The sequence below is a fragment of the Castor canadensis genome, chromosome 12 (assembly GCF_047511655.1).
Source record: "Castor canadensis chromosome 12, mCasCan1.hap1v2, whole genome shotgun sequence".
NCBI classification, from domain to species: Eukaryota; Metazoa; Chordata; class Mammalia; order Rodentia; family Castoridae; genus Castor; species Castor canadensis.
Genome location: NC_133397.1, coordinates 2,741,556 through 2,766,493, shown reverse-complemented (window position 1 = coordinate 2,766,493; position 24,938 = coordinate 2,741,556). Strand labels below are relative to the sequence as shown.

Genomic DNA, 24,938 nt, shown 5'->3' with positions numbered 1-24,938 from the left:
TGCCTGGGAAAACTGAGTGAGTGCCCCGGGAGCTGCCTTGTCGCTCCTCTCTCCTGCTTTTCATCTCCCCTCCAGTGGTGTCCACCTATCTGAAACGGCATGGTGATGGTCCTGTCCCTCAGTTTCTAACCCTGGGAGCAGGTGGAGAAGTTGCGCATTCCTAAAATGCACCCGACAAGATTTGAGGGTCCGCAGATCATCCTGACTTCAGCATGGGAAGCCCCAAACTACAATGTAGTGATACAAACCTTTCTTTCAATGTCTTCAGAAAGTTTTTCGTCTTCTTTCTCCTATTATTAAAGAAAATATACAGCAATCAAGTACCTGCAAGAACACGGTCAGAAATCCTTATCCTCCCATCCCGCATACCTTCTTGGCCATGTCAGATTCTTCCTCATCATGAACACCACTTGCAGGGGTTCATTACAGCCCTGAGCCCCTCCTCCCTGCCATTCTGACACCTGGGCCTCCTGTCCCCTCTATTTCACTAAGTACTACACCTTTCCCATTCTATTTTGGGTTTTTTTTTTTTTTTTTTGGTGGAACTAGGGTTTGAACTGAGATCTTCATGCTTACAAAGCAGGCTCTTTACCACCTAGCCACACCTCCAGTGCATTTTGCTCTGGTTATTTGTTTAGAGATGGGGTCTCACAAACTGTTTGCCCAGGCTAGCCACAAACCACGATCCTCCCAATCTCAGCCTCCCAAGTAGCTAGCATTACAAACATGAGCCCCCAGCAGCACCCAGCCACCTTTTCCATTCTAAATGCTTTGTTTTATGTACATCTTGCTAAACGTTTCTATAAGTCAGACAACATGTTATGTTTTGTGCCATGCCTTCATTTGTATTTACTTAATAAGATCTGGAAACTCCCAGTCTTTGGTACAGTCAGGTCTAGCCTATCGCCTTCCACTCCATGGAACCAGAATTCACCAACACACCCTGTGGATGACTGTTGCATCTGTTTCTATCACTTATCATTAATACATTTGTGGGCCGTTCCCAGATATCAAGATGATGACTGAAGAGAGGTGTGGCTCCGCCGTGCCCCAGCCTTCTGGACCCAAGGCCATCAACTGGCCCCATGCTCCTTGGTGACCTGCTCAAGACCAGTGACTCCCGTATGCCAGGGAATGGGAATGGTGCTAACTATGACAGTGAAACAAATTAAGCACAGATTCCTGTTTCAAAAACCTTATGCCTGCCAGAGGCTGTGAGTCAGGTGCACAATAACTCTGACGAGGGCCAGAGTGGCTAGATGGTGCAGGAAGAGTAAACAAATTGAGGGAGGAAGCTGTGCCCAGCAGGAGCCCTGGAGGTGGGTGGAGAGGACATGTCAGGAAGCCAGCACAAACCCAGGCAGGGAAATGGACACACACTCCCACTCCTTCCTGAACTCAGGAAACCGGCCACGAAAGTTTTACACAAACCTTTCCAAGGTAGGAAAACTTATTTTATTATCATGTTATTGTTGTACTGGGGGTATACCATAACATCTGCAAAAGTTCTTACGCTATATCAAAGTTGAACTCACCTCCTCCATCATCTTCTTTATCTCCCCACCCCTCATTCTTGGAATAGTTTCAGCAGGTCTTGTTTTTCCATTTTCATATGTGAGTGCATACTTCCGACATATTCACCCTCTTACATTCTTTCCTTATATCCTCCCCACAGCCACCCAGATACCAACCTTCAGACAGGACCTGTTTACCTTCCTGTTCTCCGTGTTTCATTGTGACATTTGCATGTATATATGTATTATAACTCAAATTGGTTCATCCCCTCTATTTTTCTCCTTTTTACATTAGTCAACAGGTTTAAAAATTCTGTATGCATTCTCAAATAGAAGTACATCAACCATCTCAAAGGTAGGAAAACATAAACACTATTAAAAGGTTGAGACCTCAGAATCAGTGCGAGTCCCACAGGACCTGACATTCCTGCTCCTGAGCCCTCTCCGTGACTCCCTGCAGAGCTGGCTACAGACCACACTGAGGAAACTCACACTGCCTTTGGAGTACATGGTCTATTAGTCATCGTGGCCTTCAATACCCCCCATACTCCTTCAGAAAGGAGCTGAATCTTCAAAATCCTCACATATGATCTTACAAAGTTCAGCAGGTAGCATGGATTTTTTCACAAGTGCAGTTTGCACAAGAAACATTTACAATCCATGGGTCCAAACAACCCAAGCAACAAGAGCTGGACAACTCCAGTCCACTGCTTCAGCCTGTACTCAGGTACTCACTGTGACAAAAATTGTACTCAATGAACACAATTTGGAAAGGTAAAAGTACATTTCCTCTTACTATATCTCAGGAGAGTTTTTCAAATTAGCTAATTAATGCTGATAATATTCCATTTTGATGATGCAAAATGTTATTAACGTGCTAAATATTGCCAGAGTTGTATAATCAGCATCCTTAAGAGCTCTGAGGATGAGAGGTGTCATACAAAAGCATACTTTTTATTCGGACTTTACACATATAACAAAATAGACGCACTTGTGCATAACTCCCAGGCCAGAGCCTGAGCAGCTCCTGGCACGCATCTGCCTGGCTCCTTCCACCTGGGGTTGATGAGCAGGGAGAGGGGAGTCTGCGCGTCACACGTACAGACTCTGCTTGTGGGATGAGAGTGTCTTAAACATGAAGAGTAGTGATGACTGCTCATTATGAATATAAGTAACACCACTAAGTTACATACTTAATAAAATGGTTAAAATAGACAATTTCATGTTATGCATCTTTTACTCAAAGGTTTCCCAAAAATGACAGCAGAAATTCTGTGATCAAATGTCAGCAGTATATGTATATTTAAATAATGTTCATAATTTCATGTTCTCTTAAAACTTCTCCCAAAACTAATGAACCAATAAAGAAATGGGCCACTGAACTAAACAGAACTTTCTCAAAAGAAGAAATTCAAATGGCCAAAAAACACATGAAAAAATGCTCACCATCTCTAGCAATAAAGGAAATGCAAATTAAAACCACACTAAGATTCCACCTCACCCCTGTTAGAATAGCCATCATCAGCAACACCACCAACAACAGGTGTTGGCGAGGATGCGGGGAAAAAGGAACCCTCTTACACTGTTGGTGGGAATGTAGACTAGTACAACCACTCTGGAAAAAAATTTGGAGGCTACTTAAAAAGCTAAACATTGATCTACCATTTAATCCAGCAATACCACTCTTGGGGATATACCCAAAAGACTGTGACACAGGTTACTCCAGAGGCACCTGCACACCCATGTTTATTGCAGCACTATTCACAATTGCCAAGTTATGGAAACAGCCAAGATGCCCCACCACTGACGAATGGATCAAGAAAATGTGGTATCTATACACAGTGGAATTTTATGCAGCCATGAAGAAGAACGAAATGTTATCATTCGCTGGTAAATGGATGGAATTGGAGAACATCATTCTGAGTGAGGTTAGCCTGGCCCAAAAGACCAAAAATCGTATGTTCTCCCTCATATGTGGACATTAGATCAAGGGCAAACACAACAATGGGATTGGACTATGAGCACATGATAAAAGCGAGAGCACACAAGGGAGGTGTGAGGATAGGTAAGACACCTAAAAAATTAGCTAGCATTTGTTGCCCTTAACGCAGAGAAACTAAAGCAGATACCTTAAAAAGCAACTGAGGCCAATAGGAGAAGGGGACCAGGAACTAGAGAAAAGGTTAGATCAAAAAGAATTAACCTAGAAGGTAACACACACGCACAGGAAATCAATGTGAGTCAATACCCTGTATAGCTATCCTTATTTCAACCAGCAAAAACCCTTGTCCCTTCCTGTTATTGCTTATACTCTCTCTACAACAAAATTAGAAATAAGGGCAAAATAGTTTCTGCTGTGTATTGAGGGGGTGGGAGGGAGAGGGAGGGAGTGGAGTGGGTGGTAAGGGAGGGGGTGGGGGCAGGGGGGAGAAATGAACCAAGCCTTGTATGCACATATGAATAATAAAAGGAAAAAAAAAACTTCACCAGGCAAGTAGCACTTTACTACTGGATTGCATAGTTAAGTTTAAACATTTTGTTGAAAGTAACTGAAATCCAACCCATATAGGTTTTTAAACATCCACTGAGTATAAGACAGTGTGAAGGATATGCAGGACCCAAGGCATCCACCATCTCAGCCCTAAGCATGCCACGGTGTGTTTGAGGGGAGGTCAAGTCAGCAATAATAAGCCTAAAACACTTGCTAGATTCAATACCCAAACAAATGGCCTGTGGGTGACTTGTCAAATGAATGCACAAATGGAATGCCAGCACCACTGCAGTTCCTGACAAGCAGGTGTGGACCGCGCAGCCTGTGAGCAGGAAAGCTGGTGGGCTGGCACTTCATTCTCAAGTGTCACCACAAGCTATTACAACACATGCAAAGTGCTTGTTCACTCTGAGCCATCAAAGCACAGGCTAGAGTTTAGGACCAAAGACCTTCAACTCTGTGTAGCATTTCACAGCAAGAAGAAAAGAGTTCACCAAGAATGTTCTGTTCAATCCTAGAGAGAAGCAGAGAGGGAGAGCATGGATCTGACAGAACTAAAACATTCTCGGACGTCAACACTGCTGAAACAGCCCAGAGCACCACACAGTTAGTTCCATCGTGTGTACCAGGGACAGACAAAGAAACCCCAGAGCACATATGTCTTCTAGGAGATCAGAGGTGACCAAGAAGAAGAAAATACACAGTCTTCGGGATCATTCAAATCTAGATCCAGGCTCCATCACTTCCTCACTGGCAATTTATACGCTCCAAGCATCACCATCACTATCTCCCTTTCTCTCCTTTCCTCCCTCTTTCTCTCTCTTCTCTCTCTCTCTTAGACAGCATAGGGCACCCAGCAGCTCTTGGCACATTTTAACAAGCTCACTCCAGCCCTTCCCTGTCCCCTGCCACACCACTAGAAGAGAAGTTTGGCTGCTCCCATGGTCAGTATCGGCCACCTAAAGCCTAGGTGCTCTGGTCAGCTGCTGTTCTGGCAATGCGTTTGCATTAAGAAAGATGTTGTGGTTAATTCTAAGAAATTAAATCTTCTGCAGGCTGACCTCCAGTTGCTAGCATGTGTGACTGCTCCTAGAAGTCAGACAAGCAATGCCAGCCTGCATAGGGTGTTCAGGTGACACCATGAACTCAGGGCAGTTGTGCTCCCTGTGCACCTGTTCAAACATGCCTCCAGACTCTGGTAAAATGAGCAGCATCCTCCTCTCCCCACCCCCATCAGAAGCAAGTGGACTTTCACCCTTGTTGCCTGATGTTTTGGGCAATCATCTTCATCATTGTTCCCACTGTCAGAACAGACTTGCTCTCTCTAACAAAAAAAATTAAACATGACCTTTGCTCAAATTAGAGAGTGCTCCCTAACTATCTACTCATCCAGACACAGATGGTGACGACTTTCACTAAAAATTGCCAATCCAAACTCTCTAGGACATAAAGACAGGAACAGACTCTGACAGGCACTGTTCTCTTTATGTTGGATCCCAAGCTCCCCATCAAACTTCCCCACAAACGCCCCTTGCCAAGTTGGGTGACAAATGGGAACCTGTGGGCAGCCCCAGCACCCTCTCATCAGCCTGAGTCATTTCCCATCTCCTCAGCTCAGAAGCTGGAAGCTGTGGCTCCCAGGGCCACCTGGCTGCCCGAGTTCATGCACAGCATTGGAGGACTCCATGTTGGCCCAGTCAGCCCAGCCTCCCATTTTCACAGAGCCTCTGCCTGAGACCAAACATCTCAATAGGAAACTGCCTTGCAGAATGTCTAGAGAGAGATTGTTGAAAACAAAGCTCAGTGCTCCACTCCTTAGCCTGGATTTGAATGGTCCTGCTCTCCCAAAGTGTGTATTTTATGTAGATTAGTCACCTGGCCTCAGAGGACCATGGAAACACGCTGCCTGCCTGGATGACAGGAAGAAGAGCAAACACGCACACAGCCCGCGTGCTGTGTGAGCCCATGCTGCCATCTGCAGACAGCCATGTGCAGTCCCACGTCCCCACAAGAGCCTGGTGACCTGCACCTTCAGGGACAGGGACCTTTGCAGTGGTCAGAGGGAGCCACCCACACAGTGGCTGCTGTCCCCACCAGCACCTTGAAACTTGTTGGGGAAAACATTTAGGTTTTGCTCAGAAGTGCAGGGTAAGGTGATCAAGACATGTCAGGACAAGCCATCGGAATTACCCACATGACTTCCTGGCAAGCAGGAGACCCGACCAAGCCACAGCCCACCAGGGAAACTTGTACAATGCTTCTAACACAAGCTCCTTTGTGTTCTGGAACTGACCTTGGCCCTGGATCCCTTCCCATCCAACGTGAGCTCTGCTCATCATGTGAGAACCCTAGACCAGGAGGTGCCAAACGCCCAAGCCCTTAACAACAAACAAAATTAACTCACCTTGTTGCCTTCATAATCGGGGGTGTCACTATGTACCTCGTCATCTTCTTTGACTATTTCAGCTGGTACCTAGGGAGAAAATCACCATATTTCAAATCAGCCATAGTTGAAGCTCTTAGGCATGGCCATAGCCAAGCTCATGAAAACACAGAGAGCAAATGAAAACAGCACAACTTTCTAGACCACTACCAGGGACAGAGCTAGAAAGCCATTGCACTTTTTCCAAATTCAGGTCGATCTGCTCTGTTTTTACCTTTGGCTCCACCAAGGAAACAACAACCTGCTGGACAAAATTGCTGGAGAAATCTTTAGGAAGAGATACTATGAACCCTTTGTGTAGAAAGGAGCACAGTGGTCACTCCAGATGCCTCTGGTCACCAGACACTTCCTTCCCAAATTCTGGTGCATCCTTGGAGACCCCAACAGGGGGCTGCCCTGTCTCAGGAGGAAGCACTGGTCAGAGCATAGAGGACAAGAGGCTCAGCAGCAATATGGCCATGAGATGCTGCTAGGTGTGACTGGAGTGATGGGGCTCAGGCAGAGGGGTGGAGAGGCTCCAGACTCGACTATGAGGCCAAATTGATGGTGCTTAGGATGTCCTGGTTATGGAAGGGTAGACAGTGGGTCTCCAGAAACTGCTTGTGTTTCTTTTTTCTTACCCGATGGATTGGGGGCATCACGCATGCTCTGATACAGGTAGGGAACAAGGTCTGGAGACAGAGGGGAGGAGACCCTGGGACATTCTCACCCTGCTAAGCTCCAGTGTCTGAGAACATGTGAAGGGAGACACAGCCCAGCTGACATCCAGGAGAGAGAGGTCTGCACAGGCTTCACAGCCATGGTGACTTCATATAAATGCAAGGTTGATACAGAGTGAGGAGAGAAGATGCCCCACCCTGATCCTCACTGAACCCCAACATTCAGTGGCCACATACATAGAAGAGCAGGAGCCTAGAAAGAAAGAGGAAGAGTGGCCATCGAGACAGAAGGAAAATCAGAAGACTGAACTAGCAAGACGTGCAAGAGGAAGAGAGAGAGCAGTGGAAGGGCTGACTGGTGGTGAAGTGGTCAACAGTGAGCGTGTTGGCAACTGAGGAACTTGCTGGATGTGGTGGCAGGGAGTTGAGGGCTGCCCCACACAATCATGGACAGAAGCCAGAAGAGATGACGCAAAGGCTGGCCCTGCACCTCAGGAAGACACAGGTGTTGCTCAAAGGGGAGTGAGAGAGCAAAGCAGGGCCCACAAGGGTTTATAACAAGTCAGCTCTGGCACATTTGCAGACAGCAGGAGTCGAGGGTGGGGAGATGAGTGTACACACCAGGGGCGGGGATAGTCATCTCTCTAGACAATAACTGTTGGCACAAGGTTTCTAAGAATCTCTAAGGAGTCAGAATCAAATTACAGAGGAGTGGGAGCCGCAGGCAGGGGGACAAGTGTCTTCCTCCTCATGAGGTAGGGCGTGTGGGTGTATAAATGCTCGTGAGTAGACATGACAGTTGCCCACCTTACAGCCATCCTGTACCTTTTTCTTGCCACAAAAAATAATACCAATTATTGCTCAGTACTAGTCATGCAGTTCGGAGAAACCTGGACCCCATTCCTAGAAACTAGAAGTGAACGCTGATCACTCTAAATACCAAGGCTCAGATGCCTCTCCCTGGCTGGTGACAAGGATTTCCCAAGGGTTCCTCAGAAGGACTCTCACTGCTGAAGTAAGGAACACATCAGGGGCAGTCAGCCTCCATCCTTCTCGGCAGCAATCTCGGGTCTTGACGTGCTGCACAGAACCCTTGAGACCTCAGGAGGCAAGCCCAAGGCCAAGGTAGTGCGCTGAGGATGCCAGGAGGGTGACGGCAAGATGGGTATGTTCCATACTCCCTGAGACACTGAGCTGGCCACCTCTGCAACTTTCCATCGCACAGAGGCCTCCACGTGCATGGCAAATGTTCCTGATTGCTTAAGCCACTCAAGTTTTCTGCCTTTTATAGCTGAAACATCCTCACAGATACAGAAGCTAATTGCAGGTTTTAATTTATTCACAAAAGAAGATACCCCTGAGATCTGAGTTGACTTCATCTGAGCTGTTCTATGCACCTGGGAGCACAGGCAGTTTAAAGCTCCATTATGCTTTCCTAATTAAGCAATTCACAGAGTGCACAAATGTAGTCTGACCTCCTAATTAGTCCAAACCATTTTGGTTTTACCTTGGTGACTTCTTGGCTCTTTCTCCAGAGGGAAGTGCACTGAATCCGGGGAGGTGCAGCTCAGGGCGTCTTCTCTGCGTGCCTCACGGGGATCTAAATGAACCCTCTCCTTTTGCCTCTGCTCTTTGGGACTCAGGAAATAGCTGAGTGTGAGTGTGATCAGTGCTATGCTTAAGCATCTGCTGAAATGCAGTTGCCATCACCATGGTACTGGGAGGCGATCAGGGAGGGGCTCCACTCCCAGGAGTGGACCAATGTATCATGCAGGAGTGCCCCCCAGCCTCTCACCTTCCGTCATGTGAGTTCACAGCAAGGCAGCCCTTGTCATACGCCCAGTCCTCAGTGTTGAGCTTCCCAGCCACCAGACTGTGAGCCAACACATTTCTGTTCTTATAAATACCCCGGTCTCAGGTTTTCAATTATGGCAGCACAAAACAGACCAATTGTCAGAAATAAACCAAGTCCTTCGTGATCTCTGTCAATCCACGCTTCTCACGCCTCACCTGGAGACCAGGGATGCACACAGAATACTCACCACCTAGGAACAGTGTACTAAATATTATTGCTTATGTACAGAGTACATTCTGAATCATTTCCCTCTAAAGTGACCAAAGGGGAGTATGTAGGGATAAACAGAGCAGGCAGTTGTAGGCACCTGTCTACTTTTTAAAGTATTTACATTAGTAAACCCAATCTTATCCCTGACAGAAGACATTACTCTTATAAAAAATGTAGTTCTTAAATCAGATAAAGTTCCAAGATCAATGTTCAAATATTGGGTGCCATTTTTTGCGCAGATTATAAGTGCCAAGAGGTGGTTCCTGAACAGTGGGATGTCATCACTCAGGACTTTAAAATAATGCTAGTGTAAAGGTCTGTGACTGTCTGAGAATTACACTTATAATGTAGATGCCTAGTGTGATTGCCTTGCAATCTCCTTAGTTTACTCTGTGGGTAGAAGTAAGGGAAGGGGGATACATTGCCTGCCATTAAAATCAAGGAAGGTGAAAGTTTTAAAACAAACTGCCATACCTTAAAATAAAACCAACCTGGGAGGGGAGGAAAGGCAACATTAACAGTGAATGACAGTTTGGATCATGTAGACAGCCACCAGCCAAACACCTGCTCCCCAACAGCCACGAGGCATCTTAGGACTGCGTCCTGGACACTGCAGCCCCAACTCAGCCCCCCACCCTGCGCACAGAGCACTGAGCTCAGGACAAGTAAGTTTTCAGTCCTTTGAAGCTTCACCACTCTGAGGACAAAAATAACTGAGGTCTCTTAATCAATCAAGGAACAGCCTCTCCAACATGGCACCTTGACCTTGATCCACAAGAATCCACCAGCTTCTACTGTATGAACGAACTGCTAAGACAACCAGGAACCCTGAATATAAGTGTGAACCCTCCAACCTGCACAGTTAAAGCAGGCGTCAACTGTACAGAAGTCAAATGCAAATGTGTACGTTGGTAGAAACCAAGTGACAGAAGCTGGAAGACAGGCAGGCCACAGTGGTTCACATTTGTAATCCCAGCTATTCAAGATGCAAAAATTGGGAGGATAACAGTTCAAAGCCAATCCAGGCAAAAAGTTAGTGAGACTCAATCTGAACCAATGAGCCAGGTGTGGTGATACCTGTCATCCCAGTTACCAGGAGGCATAGGAAGGAGACCCTATCTTAAAAACAATTAAAAGCAAAAAAGGACTAAGTTAGAGCACCTGCCTAAGCAAGTAAGTGTGAGGCCTTGAGTTCAAACTCCAGTACCACCACCAAAAAAAAAAAAAGTTGGGGAACAGGCAAAGTTTACCATTGTAATAAAAGGTGTGTGTGGTTCTGAGAGTAAACTTGAAAGAAAACAACTGGAGTGCAGACCAGAAAAATGGGAACATTTTAGGAATCAGAGTTGTGGGTCAACATGCATGATAAGCGTGAACTGTCAAGACTGGCGATCAGCCTTTGAAGCCACATTTCCACTCTCCCTGCCCACAGCTAGTATAGCCATCCTCCTTCTTGTCCTCTGTAGAAGAGGCTCCCAGACTGACCTGCAGGTACTGGAGGAAGCTTCTACACTCCGGGGCAAAGGAAAGACAACAATTAAGGGGCCATGGTGCCAGAGTCTTGCTCATGATCACAAAAACTGGACATAATCTAATGTCCATAGCAGGAGCAAGGGACACCCATGCCCCTTCCTCATCCAAACCTCAACAACCATGCCACCGTGGGAAATTCTAACTTCCCTCCGGTGTAACTTTGTTCTTCACCAGTGCTCTCTTACTAGCAAGAATCATCCCCCGGGAGGTGAAGGTTTCCTAAGTCTTGAGTTTCTCTTCCTCAATCTAGAAAGTTTGACTCCAAATGCATAAACTGATCAGCTGTCATATTTTGTGAAGTTTTCTCATTACAGCAACACTAAACTTGCGTGAGTATAATGTTGCAAGCATAGTAAGAAACAGCACATGAGATGCTCGGGGTGACCCAAAAGTTAACAAAACCAAGAGAAAAGTGTTACAGATTGCTATGAAAGTCAGCAGTACCATCAGGCAGTACACTACCGGCCCCAAACCACCCTTTAGTAGTGGACTGCAAAGCCCTGCTTTAAGCACTGTCCTCCTTCCACATGGAAACAGTGATGAGACCACAGTGTGGCACACAGCCATCCTCGAGGTGTGGGGCCACCCCGTCCAACCAGGCCCGGCCTGCCCCAACAGCAGAATCTACCTTAGCAATCAGAGACAGTCCTCTGGGTCCATCCTGTGTTCCTGCTCCACAGGAAAGAGAAAGGCCTTGGATAACTGCATACTGGAAGAACCTAACCTGCATTTTATGGGTGTCTTAGCAAGAAAGAGAGGAGAGGGGAGAAAAGGGGAGGGGAGGGAAGGGGAGGAAAGGAGAGGGGAGGGAAGAGGAGAGGAAAGGAAAAAGAAAAGTTTCCGTGGGTAAATGGCCAAGATTAACCAAAGCTTAAATGTTACTTCAGACTCATGGACTTCTCTGAAACATCTAACAGGCTAAAGTACACTGTGATTCCCCAAGGGAGAGACATCAAAGTGTCCTCTGCCCTGTCGGTGCCTTGGAGTCTTGTATCCACTTCCATCAGACTTCATAAACATTTGAGGAACACTGGCCCCATGTCAGGTCAGGGCACGTGGGAGACACCGAATCAAGCCACTTGCCACAGCGTGCTTGAGGCAGGCAAGCATAGGGACAGGTAGCATGAGAATCAAAACAAGCCAGAATCAGGAAGTAGGACTGAAAATTGCTAGGACTGCAGAGTTGGAATGAATTGTTGCACTAAACACTCTTTAAGAAGAGTACACAAAGCACACACATTCCTTTTATCAGAGCTCCCCAACCATCAGCCCCATTAAATATAATATACAATAGAAGTAGTTTCTCTGACCTGGTTCCACATTGAGTAATGTACCCAAAACTTTAAAATGTCTTTGGATCAGAAGAAATAGACACCCATGTCACAAGACCCTTTGATTACAAGACTTCCCCAGACCCATGTCTCCATGCTTGTGTGACAGCATCAAAACTATGCAACAGCTTAAGTGATAGAGGGCCTGCCTAGCAAGCACCAGGCCCTGAGTTCCACTCCCAATATTGCTACACACACACACATACACAAAAAGACTCTCCAACCTCTAGTGAGTATAAATAGCCCTGATGGGAGAAAGCCTCAGTGTGTCCAACTCCTACACTCCAAGCACTTGGGTTGGCCTCTTTCATTCCTTCTTGCTTGCTAGTCTGCACTACTTGCCTAATAAAATCTCTGCCCACTTTCTACCTTGTGAACTGCCTTGAAATTCTTTTTATCAACAGACTCCACAGCGAGGACCTGGGGACAGGGCAATGAGCCCAGGTTCTGCCCCTCACTGAGACTTCCTCAGCTCCTCCCCAGTGCCCTGCTCTGCAGAAAGCTTCCTCCCCAAGCCCAGCTCTCCAGCACCCCACCTGACAGCTCAGGGGATGGCAGTTCTTCTGCTCCTGAGGGCTCTGCTCATGTAACCAGGTGCCTCACTGTAGGATCCAGAGGCAGGACTGCTGACCAGCTCCTCTCCGCAGGTCTCCATGCCACATCCCTCACAGCCGCAGAACCTGCACTAAAAGTGTCACCTGACAACGACAAAGTCTCAGTTCACTGAGACATCACCCAGTGAGAAGAATCACTGAACAGAAAGTTCTGAAAGCCCCCTCTGCCATGTCCTGGTACAACTCCTTCCTTCAAAATGTCTATCACAGGGGACATCCCAGGTCACCATCTGGCCCTCTTCCATCCTCTTCCATCCATCCATGAATTCCATCATGGCAATTCCGATCCATAGCCTCAAATACAAGGACCATCAAGCACACAGCGACTGAAAGTCACAAACATGCTTGTCATACACAATGGCTATGACAGTTTTTCCTATACGAGATTTTTGGCTGCTTATGAAACTCGTACCACATAATATCAATCTATAACCATAAAATACATAATAATAAATCAATACCAAAGACAAACATCACATAAAAGTAACTGCACAAAATGTCCTAATTTCCTAATTACTATAAAATTCTTAAATATGCAAAAAAAAATTTAAATTGTTAGCTTAGGTTTTAAGAGAAAACCAGTTCTTTTGCTTGTCATTTGTTGCGTCATGAAAAAGAAAGAAAATGATAATTTAGAAAATATAACAGGACTCCTAGGGAAATTACTCCAAATGCCAAAGGAAGTGTGAAGATGACGAAGAGCAGGAGTTAAAAATAAAGGGGGGAAAGGTAAGAGGCATGGAAAATCCCACTGGTGATCTGAGTGAAAAACTTTGTAATTACCAAGGTGGGATCAGGACCTACTCTAGTTAAGAGGAATAAAATGAATTCAAATGCTAATAATGACCTTTTATAGAACATAAATTCTTTTCTCCAACACTAACAATTGAAAGTGTATCTTTAATGATTTCAGGGCTTATATGGCCATCTCTCCTTCTCAGGAGCAGCAATGGTGCCCAAGGCCTATGAAGATGCACCAAACCACAAGACGGGTGTGTTGGACTGGATCCCAGCCTCCTGATCTCTACCCAATGCTTGCCCACTCATTGCCTCTTCCTCCTCTGTGCACTCCTCACCCTGTGCCTACTGCTCCTCTGCAATCCCCACAAGCTGCCATGTCACCCCAGCTCCCTATCACCCCTTGTTTTTGCCTCAGTCTAGTTACCACCTTAGTGGGCCTTGATTTCAGCATCCCCTCCCCTTGTTTGTGTCCCCCCTTCACCCACACTTCTTAGGACTCTACTCTTTGCTCTGCCATGCAGCCAGAGGAGGAAGACAGGGCTGAACGCCCTTGCCAGGGCTCTCACATGTGCCTTACCTCCCTTGGCCACCACGTGAGTCATTCCCACCTACGGATGAAGATATGGAGGTTTCATGATCATATTGTCCTATTTCAACACTTATTCCATCACTCCAGCACTCTACAATTATTGTGAAGGCTACCTGCATGCCAGACGCCCTGCTAGGTGTGGGGCTATAATTGTGAGCACAGCAGACCTCCTGGTAAAAATCAGATTGGCCAGTGACAGAAACAATAACTGAACAATGACAAGTCAAATATGCAGTCAACACAAAACAAGTGTTAAACAGGTGCCTGCAGCAGAAGTACCTGATAAGGAGAGAGGGACAGGCAAGAAAATGCCTGGTATGAGGCATAAGGATGGGTGGTAGATCACTGAAGGGGCATGCAACCTTCTAGAAACCAGGAGGAACTTGGCAGGGGTGTTGAAGATGAAGCTAGGGCAAGGAGAAGACACAGCAGAGTCAAGAAGGGTCTAGGCCTGCTAACCCACCTGATCAACAGGCACCTCCACCTTCATATCTGGGTCCTCTCTGACGTCCAGCGCCTCTTGGGTATCCTTGATAGGAGTCCGCGCGTTATACACATCACCTTCTGAAAGGAAATAAACCAGTGCAGAAACTGAACCTTACTGTACATTTTCTGACCCAAAATTATAAAACTAAGCATTCCCTGATCCTCCTGTGCCATTGGACAGAAGCTGACCAGGCTTCACAGAAGCCACACCTGTTCCACCTCTATCTCTCTCTTGTCTTTTGGAGATGCCACAACTTAGTGGACCTCCATTCCTGCAGCCTTTGTCTAGTGTCTGACTCCATAGAGGACCTGGACCGTGGAAATTGTGGGCATCCCTGTCCAATTGACTTCCAAATGGCTTAGATGCTGCATAGAAGTATGGGTACCACTCCTGCCACCTTCCTGTCTTCTCTATGACTGGCAACAGATGTGAAGTATCTCATTGCATGAGAGGCACCATTGAAAGGGAGCCTCGTTCAGGCCTCAGCACCCAGTAAGAGCTCAACGAACACAACTAGTGTAGAAGCAAGGATAGAAGTGGGAGTGGTAAGGGTATAGTTTAAATTACTTCATTTTATAGCCAATTTGAAGATTCATCTTTTAAATTTCTCTTGTTCTCAAAAGGTACATTTGAATAATGTAGACAGCTTCTAAGTCCATGTGTCCCTCAGGAGGCGGCTTGTAATTTTCGGTGTCATCAGTCATCACAGGAAGAATAGACAGAGCTGTGATATGCACATGAACTCTAGAACTGATCTTAAATACCTCATTTTGGAGACTTCCTTCTTAGAGAATTCCATCGCCTTCATCTTTGGAATTTTGTTTTTCTGCTCTGCCTACTACTGCTCTACACACTGAGCATTTGATTAATAAATCAGGTAGTTCTGTGGCACGAACTTCATCTAACACACAAACACACACGCATACAACTCATCTATCCTGGTGGCATTTTCACTGCCTAGGGCAAAATGAAATTTCACCTTACCTGCACCACCCCTTTGGACTAAAGTTTCTACTGAGGTTTTCTCCCTCCCTTCTTTGGCATAATAAACCGACTCCTGTGTTTTAGGTGGTATGCTGTCACTTTTAGGAGGCTCTTTTTCTTTGGAATCCACCTAAAGTACAAATAGGAAACAGAAGGTGTCTTAGGAGCAGTGGCCACACTGGCCCCACCAGTCCCTGAGTGGGATCAGGAAGGAACAGGGCCCATGAGGACGACAATGGCAGTGACCAGGCACTCAGAGCATCTCTCACACACAGTGTCCTCCATTCCATTCTACTTCCATGTCCCTTCTGCAAAGAAGCAAAAATGATTCTCTTCTTCCCCCTCCTGGGGCCTGTATGGGAGAGGTCAGCTCCCTTCCCCACTGCAGGTGGACTTGCCACACCAGACAGCATCTGAGATTGCACTGGGGTGATGAGTAAGGCAAGAGGTTTCTTGGGCCCTTTGCAGACATGCTGCAAAGCCTAAGAAAAACCAGCATTCAGCAACCACCACAATCCACTCCTGCTGAGCCAGCACAGGGCAGGTCACTGACAAAATAGGCCATGCAGCAGCTTTCTTTCAAATTCAATAAAAAGAAATTCAGATTTTCAAAGATCTCTAGAGAACAACAAAGCACATCTAGCTCACAGAGTCAATATGAAATGATTCTTAGAACTCTCCCAGGTCTGTCCCATTAACTATCTTTGTACTACAAATTGTCTTTTTCAGGTTTGCTTTTGTTTTTATTTTGTCTTTACTCAAGTATTTGGAAGTGAATCCAGGCAAAAATTTATAAGAGGTATTTCTCTCACGTTTTCTATGCTACTTAAGAAATGTTGAGCTAAAAACACCTTCCTTACCCCATTAATATAGACTATATGATCATACTACCAGGATTTTCTTTTTCCTTGTGAAAATTAAGAGTGTCAAAATGAGGTCTCTAACCTCATACAAGAGATCAAGCATGAAGAGACTGAAATCATGCTCCTAAGTAAAGAAAGAAAACTCTCAGAACTGGATTTAGACACAGAAACGGTATGCAGTGCTGGCCAGGAGGAAGGAGCTGGGTGCTGGGACCGGGACTCTTTGCATGTATGTGACTCTAACTGTTGGGATATAATTCCCATCTCTTTGACCTCTAAGATGACAATGCTGTACGTACATCTCTGACGTCATACTCAAAGAAGAGTGACAAACATGCGTGACCCACACTCAATACAAGAGTAGCTATGAGGGACCTCGTGGCGCAACGGTAGCGCGTCTGACTCCAAGAGTAGCTATGACCCAGAGCCAGAAGCACAGAAAAAGCAAGACCCAGCTCACATGGCTGCCAGCTCCCCTCACCACAGCTCTGCAGTGAGATAAATGTGAGGTGCCCACACCCCAACCTGGAAAGCCACTGAAACAAACACAGCAGGGTGCAGGCACCGTGAGGACAGTGCCATAAACCGTGTCTCATCCCTCACCTTCGCCAGGCCCATGAAAGGATCTCAGGTCCCCACAAACACCTTACTCCTGTGACATCTGGTGCAGCAGGGCTGTGGCCTCTTGCTAAGTCCCCACTCGGTGTTTCCTCTCAATGAGACGCCACCACTCCCAACTTCCTTGCCCCTCTCCATGTTTCATATCATCCATACACTATTTATTTGTGCTGTTCATTCTTCGTATTTTACCACCTCAGTTTAGGGCCCCAGTGCGGGTGAGGATGTTGGTTTGTGTCGATATTCAGGAATCCTTGGAGCCTCGAACGCTGCCAGGCACGTGGTCGGCACTCAATAAATACCCATTGGTTGAAAGAATGGACAGTGCCAGCCCACGTCTGACCACTCTCCACCTTGTGGACACTTCAGAGAACTGTCACAACTTTGGGATGATGCTCCAATGCCTTAGCTTCACAGAGTGACCTCGTGCTCTGAGACGATTCTGACATCTCAGCCCACCCCACCGTCCCTTCCCTGCTGCGTGCTTGCACAACACAAGGCTTCCTTTGGTGGCCGCCTCCACCTGGAACATCCTAGCTGACCCACATCTGCAAGCCCCAACTCAAGACCCCGACAGAGGTGTGTCCCTTGGGTGTGTTCCTGTGTCCCCTCTAAGCATCCTTAACACTGCACATCCAATGCTAAATACACAGGAGCCTTGCGGTATCGCTGTGTGCAGTGAGCAACTCTAACAGGGGCTGATTTAATGACCTACACCGGGGCACAAGGGGGAAAGGGGAAAAAGAAGACCTGAAAATCTGGCATGCTTCAGATGAGCACAGACAAAGGCTTGGTGAGGACAAGCTCTGCAGGCCAAGAATCTCTTTCTGTGTGTTAAACCCCTATTTTTGAGAGATGGAGCAGGATAGCAGAGTAGAAGCTTTCTCCACTTGACTCCATGAGTGAGGAGAGCCAGAGTGACAAGGGGGAACCCTGTATTTGGAAGGAAGGAATGAGGGAAGGGAGAAATGAGTGGAGGAGGGAAGGAGGGAAGGAGGGAGAAGGAAAGAAAGCATGAGCAACAGGAACCACAACAGAGGATGGGACAGCTGGAAAGCACAGAGAAACAGGAAGCAGGAGACAGCCTGCAGCTCCGAGCCCAGCATGGCGAAGGGAGGGAGTAGGAAGTGAAGCTGAAGCCAAAGCCTCCACCACAAGGGAAACAAGCCAGCCTGGCAACAGCCCTGTATCACAGACTGATTGTGGGTATAAGCACATGCCTCCCACAAGAATTAAAACCAGTGTGGGGATTGTTTTGGCAACACTGACTTCCCCTGAGAAACAGGGTAGCACTGGACAACAAAGACATTTTTTTCATTCCCCTTATCTCAGAAAGCTGTAGCAAGACAGCATTTTGAGAGGAACCTACTGTTCAAGATCGAGATACTCTGAGGACTGAAAATAAGGAATGATTGCAGCTCAGGGAGCCTTGGGGACACCTGGGCACTGTGTCTGGGTGGAGATGGTCACAGAGGTTGCCACGGAGAAGTAGGTCTGATGTGGACCCACTGAGAGGTTCAAGCAGTGGAGCGCCTGGGAGTCAGTGGCCCTTCCCTCCCTGATGAGAACAAGCCCCATTGCATAAGGACCACTGCAGAAACAAGCACCAAGCGCGCAGCTGATGGAGGGCTTGGCCTCCAGGAGCTGCCTGCCTGCTGTGGGTGTCTGCTGCCAGATGGACTGAGCGCTGCGCACCGGACTCTGGGATCTCATGAACGTCCCCAGCCTCCTTCCTCCCACAGGGTGGTGAACTGCTGGGCACTGTGTGAAGGCACTGAGAGCAGCAGGCAGGCACAGGCCCTGAGTCCTTCAGCAACTCGTGCCAGTGCAGGATTCAGGGCTCTGTTTCTCGCCCCGCTATCTGATGCATTTGGGGACACCCATGAGCTTGGGTGCCTGCTGCCCCTGGGTCCTGTACGGCAGTGGGAATCTGCCTGACCCACAGACTACAAAGCTCCTTGCAGTGGCGTCCAGTATACAAACAAGGGAAGCTTCAAAGGTGAAAGCACAGAAGTGGACAGCTGGCCCTTGACTGGTCCAGCACCCAGCCACACACTAGGAAATACAGGAAGTTCCAACTATTTTTCCTCTATCTGAGCCACTGTGGAAATCACTACATGGGCTCCCATCACTATACAACTTTTGGGCACATATCAAAGGAATATCAGTGAAGATATAATAAAGATACCTGCACACTCACTCATGCTTATTGTAGCACCATTCACAATAGCCAAGCTATGGAAATAGCCTAGGCATCCAACAACCAATGAATGGATAAAAGAAAAAATCTGGCCCACAATGGAGCGTTATTCAGCCATAAGGAAAAATGAAATTTTGTTGTTCAAGGAAAATAAATGAAACTGGAGATCATTATGCTGAGTGAGATAAGCCAAGCTCAAAAAGGCAAATATCACATATTTTCTCTCATATGCAGAATCTAGACCTAAACTTACCACCATTGTCATCACTGGGGGAGAGCCTCATAGCGGGGGAGGAGACAGTGATATGGAGGTGACCATGATGGAAGCCAAATTATTAAAATAGCACAATGAAACCAACTACAAAACTGTAAAAAGGAGGGAGGAAAGAGAGGAGATAAGAAAGAGTAACCGATGGCAAATGTGATCCAGGTACACTTTATGCATGTGTGGAATCCCTCTGTGCAATCAATATACGGTAATAAAAATAAAAACCTATTTTTTTCTGACCTACTTCGGGGAAGTTGCCTACATCAAACACCTTCACTCCTTGACCAAGCTGACCCTGGTCCATTTAACACTTTTCAGCATGCTCCTGAAATGGAGGGAAGCCAGCCAATATGGCCATAGAACACTTTCAAACTCAGGAAGCTAACCTGATAGAAATACTTCCATCTAATCTACCATCCATGTTCAATTTTGTCACTGCCCCCAAAGGTGTAACAGCACTTTTCACTCAAGTGAAGATCCCATCTAGGACCATACCCCTCTAAGACGTTGGGCTGCAGATTCCTCCAGCTAGGAATGAGCTTTCTTTGTCTTTTATGACCTTACCATTAAAGAATGGCCTGTTTGGTTTTGCTTTGTACAAAGATCCAGAAGTTGGCTTTGTCTCCTGTTTCTCTGTGATTTGATGAAGGTATGCATCCCTGGCCAGAGTCCTGCCTTGCCCTGTCCTTCCCAGGTGTCACATCCAGGGCTCAGGATGTCTGTCTGTCCTTCCTGGAGATATGGACCATGCCATCAGGGTGCACAGAGTTTCCAAAGGGCAACACCCTTGTCCCTACTGAGTGCCACCTGCAGGACATGCAAACGTCCTTCTCCACCAGTTCTCCTGCCAAAAATGCGGGTCCAGGCGTGACTCTCACCCTACTTGGTCTTCAAAGCAAAGCTTGCCACAGAATCTCATTGAAGAAGAAGACCTCAACTTGTTCAACTGTGCAGAGTACATCAGACTCAGAAACCTCACAGAAAGCAAGCAGCAAGACTTCAACTGCATTTAAAATGGAAAGTGCAATCTGAGCCTGGAACACTGTGTGAGACCTGCCAGACTGAATGGCTTACACACAGCCTGGTACTGCACTTCCCCTCTTACTTCTCAGGTGAGGACTGCCTTTTAACCAGGGCATCTCCAAGCAGTTCACAGCATGGGGACAGTGGTTACAACCGCCCAGGTGCACATGCTGGAGATAACTGATGAAGTGGATGCCTGCCACAAACCCCACTTCTGATGTAGTGTGTGCCAGCAACCTGCTGTGCTGGCAGATTACACATCGCAAAGGTTTTAATAAAGCTGGAGTCAGATTTGAGCCCAGGTCCTCCCGCAGTGACCAAGCCATGCTGGGGATGCGTTCATTCCCAGTGATCTTACCACTGCATGTGCAGCACAGGAAACACACGACTGAGGGACTTGCTTCTACCACTGGAGCTCAGCCGAGACACTCCGGGAAATGTCAAGTGCAAGCACCCCGGGTGGCTTTGTGGGGCAGTTATGAAGGGTGGGTTGTGGATCAGGTAGGAAAGTGAGAACATGAGCCCACCATCACACAGGAAGCAGAGTCCATGGTAGGTGTGCCCTGCAGGGAGAGGGAAGGAACAGGGGAGCAGAGGGCTGTGCCTAGGATCTGCTGTGCACCTGCTCATACCCTAGGCAACACAGAGCTGGGCCTGGACAGGAAGGAGGGCTGTCTGACTACATCTCCCTTTAGAGAAAGCCCTCAGCCAAGCCGCAGAGCAGGCACGCCAGAGGCACTCCGTGCTCCTGCTCACCAGTTCAGTTTCCTCCCTTGTGGTGTCATGAGCTGAGAGGAGCTCTGCAGTTGTCACCAGGGCTGCCTCACTTTACAGGGGAAGAATCCCGGAGTGTGGCACTGGGGCAAGCTCAACACATGCAGAAGATACCGTCCAGCAGATGGAGGGGATGGAGTTCCTTCAGGACACACTGTGTGCACAGTGTACAGTGATGACACTGTGTCATACAGCCACACAAGGATGGCTTCCCTTGGGTTAAAGGCCAAATTCTAACACCCTATCCAGTCCACAGCTGCACCCCCAAGTCCCCAAGATCAGCCATCCCTCAAGTCTACTGTCCCACTGGTCAGCACCTCCAAATCCCCAGCTCTCCAGAACAGTCATGTGCTCACCTACTTGTGCACTCACCTACCCATCCCTCAAAACCCATCTCAAATGTCATCTTGTTCCCACCCTTTCTGCCCCCTCTGCCACTCTGTAAACAGCCCCCTGCCACATACCTCCTCATTTTCTGCTCACCTGTCCCTTCTCTCTGCAGCTGCTGGAAGGGCAGCGCCACCTGCACCTTCACCAACCCAGCACTAAGGGCAGTGTGTGAGTGCCCTGGGCATCTCGGCATTGTCAGAACAATGAGGTTTTACACGTCTGGTGAACAGTGAGCTAAGCAGGGCAACGGAATCCGCCACTGTCACAAGGAAATGTCTGTGAGCCTCTCACACCTCCCACCTGCACTGCTCTGCCCAAGTCTTGGGCTGTCTGGAATCTGTTGAGCTCTGTATGCAGAGCAGACAGGCGCCTCTCTGCAATTTCATTCATCTTCCTGCCTATTAATACCATTTTCAGAAAACAAACCTGAGACACATTGGATTTATTTTTCTATCTTGCTTTTAACTATTATTCTTCTGCAGAGCCTGTTTCAATCAACCAAACGATATTTTAATGCTACTTGCCAGACCACAAGAAAGGCAGCCTCCAGGATAATTTGGGATGTCAGACAGCTTGTCTAATTGAAGAATAGTATCGACAGAGTCAATTGCCCTCCAGTAAAAGATGCTGAGTGCGGACAACTGAAGTTTCCCTCATGATGTCATGACGTCCTGGATCCACCCAAACCAGGTCAAGGTCTTCCATCATCCCATCCATCCCTGCCTTGAGCACTCATGAAGAAGTGAAGACTTGTCAGCCTGGCCGTTGTATCTTCAGGTTGCTCAGAGGTGACAAGGAATGCTGCTCTGTGGCCTTGACATTATCAATCAGCAACTATGCTGTGCTCTGCAGGTTAGACCAGGTTGTTAAAGTGCGTCCAGGTCTAGTACTGTATTGTGTCTCTGGGGCTGTGAAAACACACACACCTTTGATTTATATGGCTACCTCCTCTCATCACCTACATTTCTCTATGCCCAAAAGAGAAGTCCTTAATATCAATGCTCTGATTGCAGATGGGATGTAAATACAATGCTTTTTATCTACTGATTGTTTTGTGGCACTGTGGTTTGAACTCAGGGCCTTCACCTTAAGCCACTCTACCAGTCTTTTTTTGTGAAGGGTTTTTGAGATAGGGTCACGCAAACTATTTGCCTGGGCTGGCTTCGAACCAAGATCCTCCTGATCTCTGCCTCCAGAGTGGCTAGGATTGCAGGCGTGAGCCAAGGCACCCGGCTTATTTGCTGATTTTTTTTAACAGAAGCTTGCACCATAAAATATTCACTTTAAAGTCTGAAGGCAATTTCAACATTGATTGAATTAGACTTGCTTCTTTGGAAGGTAATAGGTATTAAAATCCAATAAATGCACTTGCTGCATAATTTTATATAACAAAATAAGAGTAGCTCCATTCAATTACTTTCATTGAACTAAAGATCTCAGATTTACTGTGCCACAAAACACATTGGTAGACCCATAAAAAAGTATATTTCCCATGTTCATTTGATTCAAGAAACAACTAATCAAATCATGGAGGCTGTTTTCAAAGTGCATTTCAGGTATGCAATGAGTAAAAGTGTACTCTTGGGTTTTTGGCATTTTCTTGAGAAATGAGCATTTCTAACTGCAATTTAAGGTTCTTCTGCTAAATTTAGACAAACTGTCTTATTCTGTTCAAAATTAGAAGTAGGAACCAAAGAGCCTTGCTCTTGCATTTTGTAAGCGCTCTGGGCAGGGTGGCCATGATGCTTTAAAGTAGAACTTCAGGCCCTTGGATGCAAGCCTGATGGCAGAGGTACAGGGAAAGAAAACCAGGAAGTGAGAAGAGCAGCAGAGCCGCTCTCATTAACTGAGACCCAGAGAGCAAGGGTCCCTCAAGTTGCTTAGATGTCAAGGACAGCAGAATCCCAGGGAAAAAGTCAGAGTCCAGAATGCAACCCTTAAAGCACTATGGCTTTCCCTCCATGGCCACCATTAGTTTACTAATGAAGACAGTTATAAGATATAGACAGATTTTGCCTGTTTTATAGACATCAGTTAGATCCAGAGGAAGCTCACCTCCTAATTCTTTAAGGAATCCACAGTGATAATCCCAGGCAAATATGGAAACACTTGTCCTCTGCTGTACTTCATGAGAAATTCTGTTAGATATCAAAAGTGCACTCAAGCATGAACGCCACCTCCCGCTCTTTGCTCTCTTTGATGAATGTGCACACAACAGTCCTGCTTCCTCCTTGGTTGCTCTGATCTCAGCTCCTGATCCCACTGTCCACCAGCTGTCCCTGGAATCCTTGAGTCACCTTGATATCCCCTTTTCTTCACATGCCCAGTCATCTAGACTTGCTCGTGCTACTCTCCAACTTTTCCTTTTGGAATCATTGGATCAAAATGCCATGAATCATGCAGCACACGGCTGTTGTATAGACCACCAAGAAAGAAAGAATGCTGACATCTAAACCATGTCACATACCTTCTGATTTGTACCTGTAAGTTCTATTTTCTACTGGCTGAAAAAGCCTTTTTGGGACCATTCAAACGTAGATCTGTATCACTTCTCACACTTGTACATAAAGGAAAAGAAGACTATAATAAGAATAAATCACTTAAACCTCCCAAGATTTACATCTAGAGTCTGACTTCTGATCTAATCAGACTCAGAGTCAAAGATGCTCGTGATTTTCCACACCGTAGGGAAAGGCTGTCTGTCCCACCGTCGTCTCTGGAATGCCTTCCCAAGCTGCCAATATGTGACCTGCATGTTGGCACCGGTGCTTTCTCGCCTGGAACGTAAGCAATTCTTTTGCACCACTGGAAGGAAGGAAATTCACGTGGGCGTGGTGATTGCTTGCTGGTCACCAAGCCCTTGCTCCCTCAGGCTGCATGGAACTGTGCAAAGTGAACAGAACTCTACTGTACTCCTCCATGAGGGAAAGCTAGTTCTTCAGATCCTGGAAACTTGGCTGCTCTTGTGAAATCCTACAGAGATGGGAGGCCCCTTGAAAAAGACACAGATGTGCCCAAAAACCACCACTTGCTACCAGGAGTGTTCCTGAGGTCGCACATACATCTCAACCCAGGGAGCCCTTGGCTGGCTGTAACCTTGTAAGAAACCAAGAAGCCTGCCCAAGACCCACTCAGTCAACCCTAGAATTTAGAGAAATAAAAACAGATCCTAATTGTTTTAAGCCCCAAAGGTCCAGAGGTCTTGTATGGGTTACTGAAAATGGCAGCTTCAATTATGTGTGTCTAACCTTTCTTAGGCCCCACAAAAGGTTGGTTGTCCCTTTTCAGGAATATATGAAAACTGAAGAAAGATATTCTCCACCAACATTGAACTCACGTCTGGATGTTCTG

The 24,938-nt window shown here is 46.8% G+C and overlaps 1 protein-coding gene across 2 annotated transcripts in view; it reads right to left on the bottom strand.

The window, feature by feature from the left end:
• Dcdc2c (doublecortin domain containing 2C) overlaps positions 1-24,938 on the bottom strand; it is a 121,491-nt gene that overhangs the window by 37,321 nt on the left and 59,232 nt on the right. For both annotated transcript variants that reach the window (XM_074049093.1, XM_074049094.1), the window contains 4 exons: positions 15,452-15,581; positions 14,444-14,544; positions 6,410-6,478; positions 249-290 (listed from right to left, as the gene is read on the bottom strand). In XM_074049093.1, coding sequence (XP_073905194.1) covers positions 249-290; positions 6,410-6,478; positions 14,444-14,544; positions 15,452-15,581 — 342 coding nt within the window. The remainder of the gene's footprint in view (positions 1-248; positions 291-6,409; positions 6,479-14,443; positions 14,545-15,451; positions 15,582-24,938) is intronic.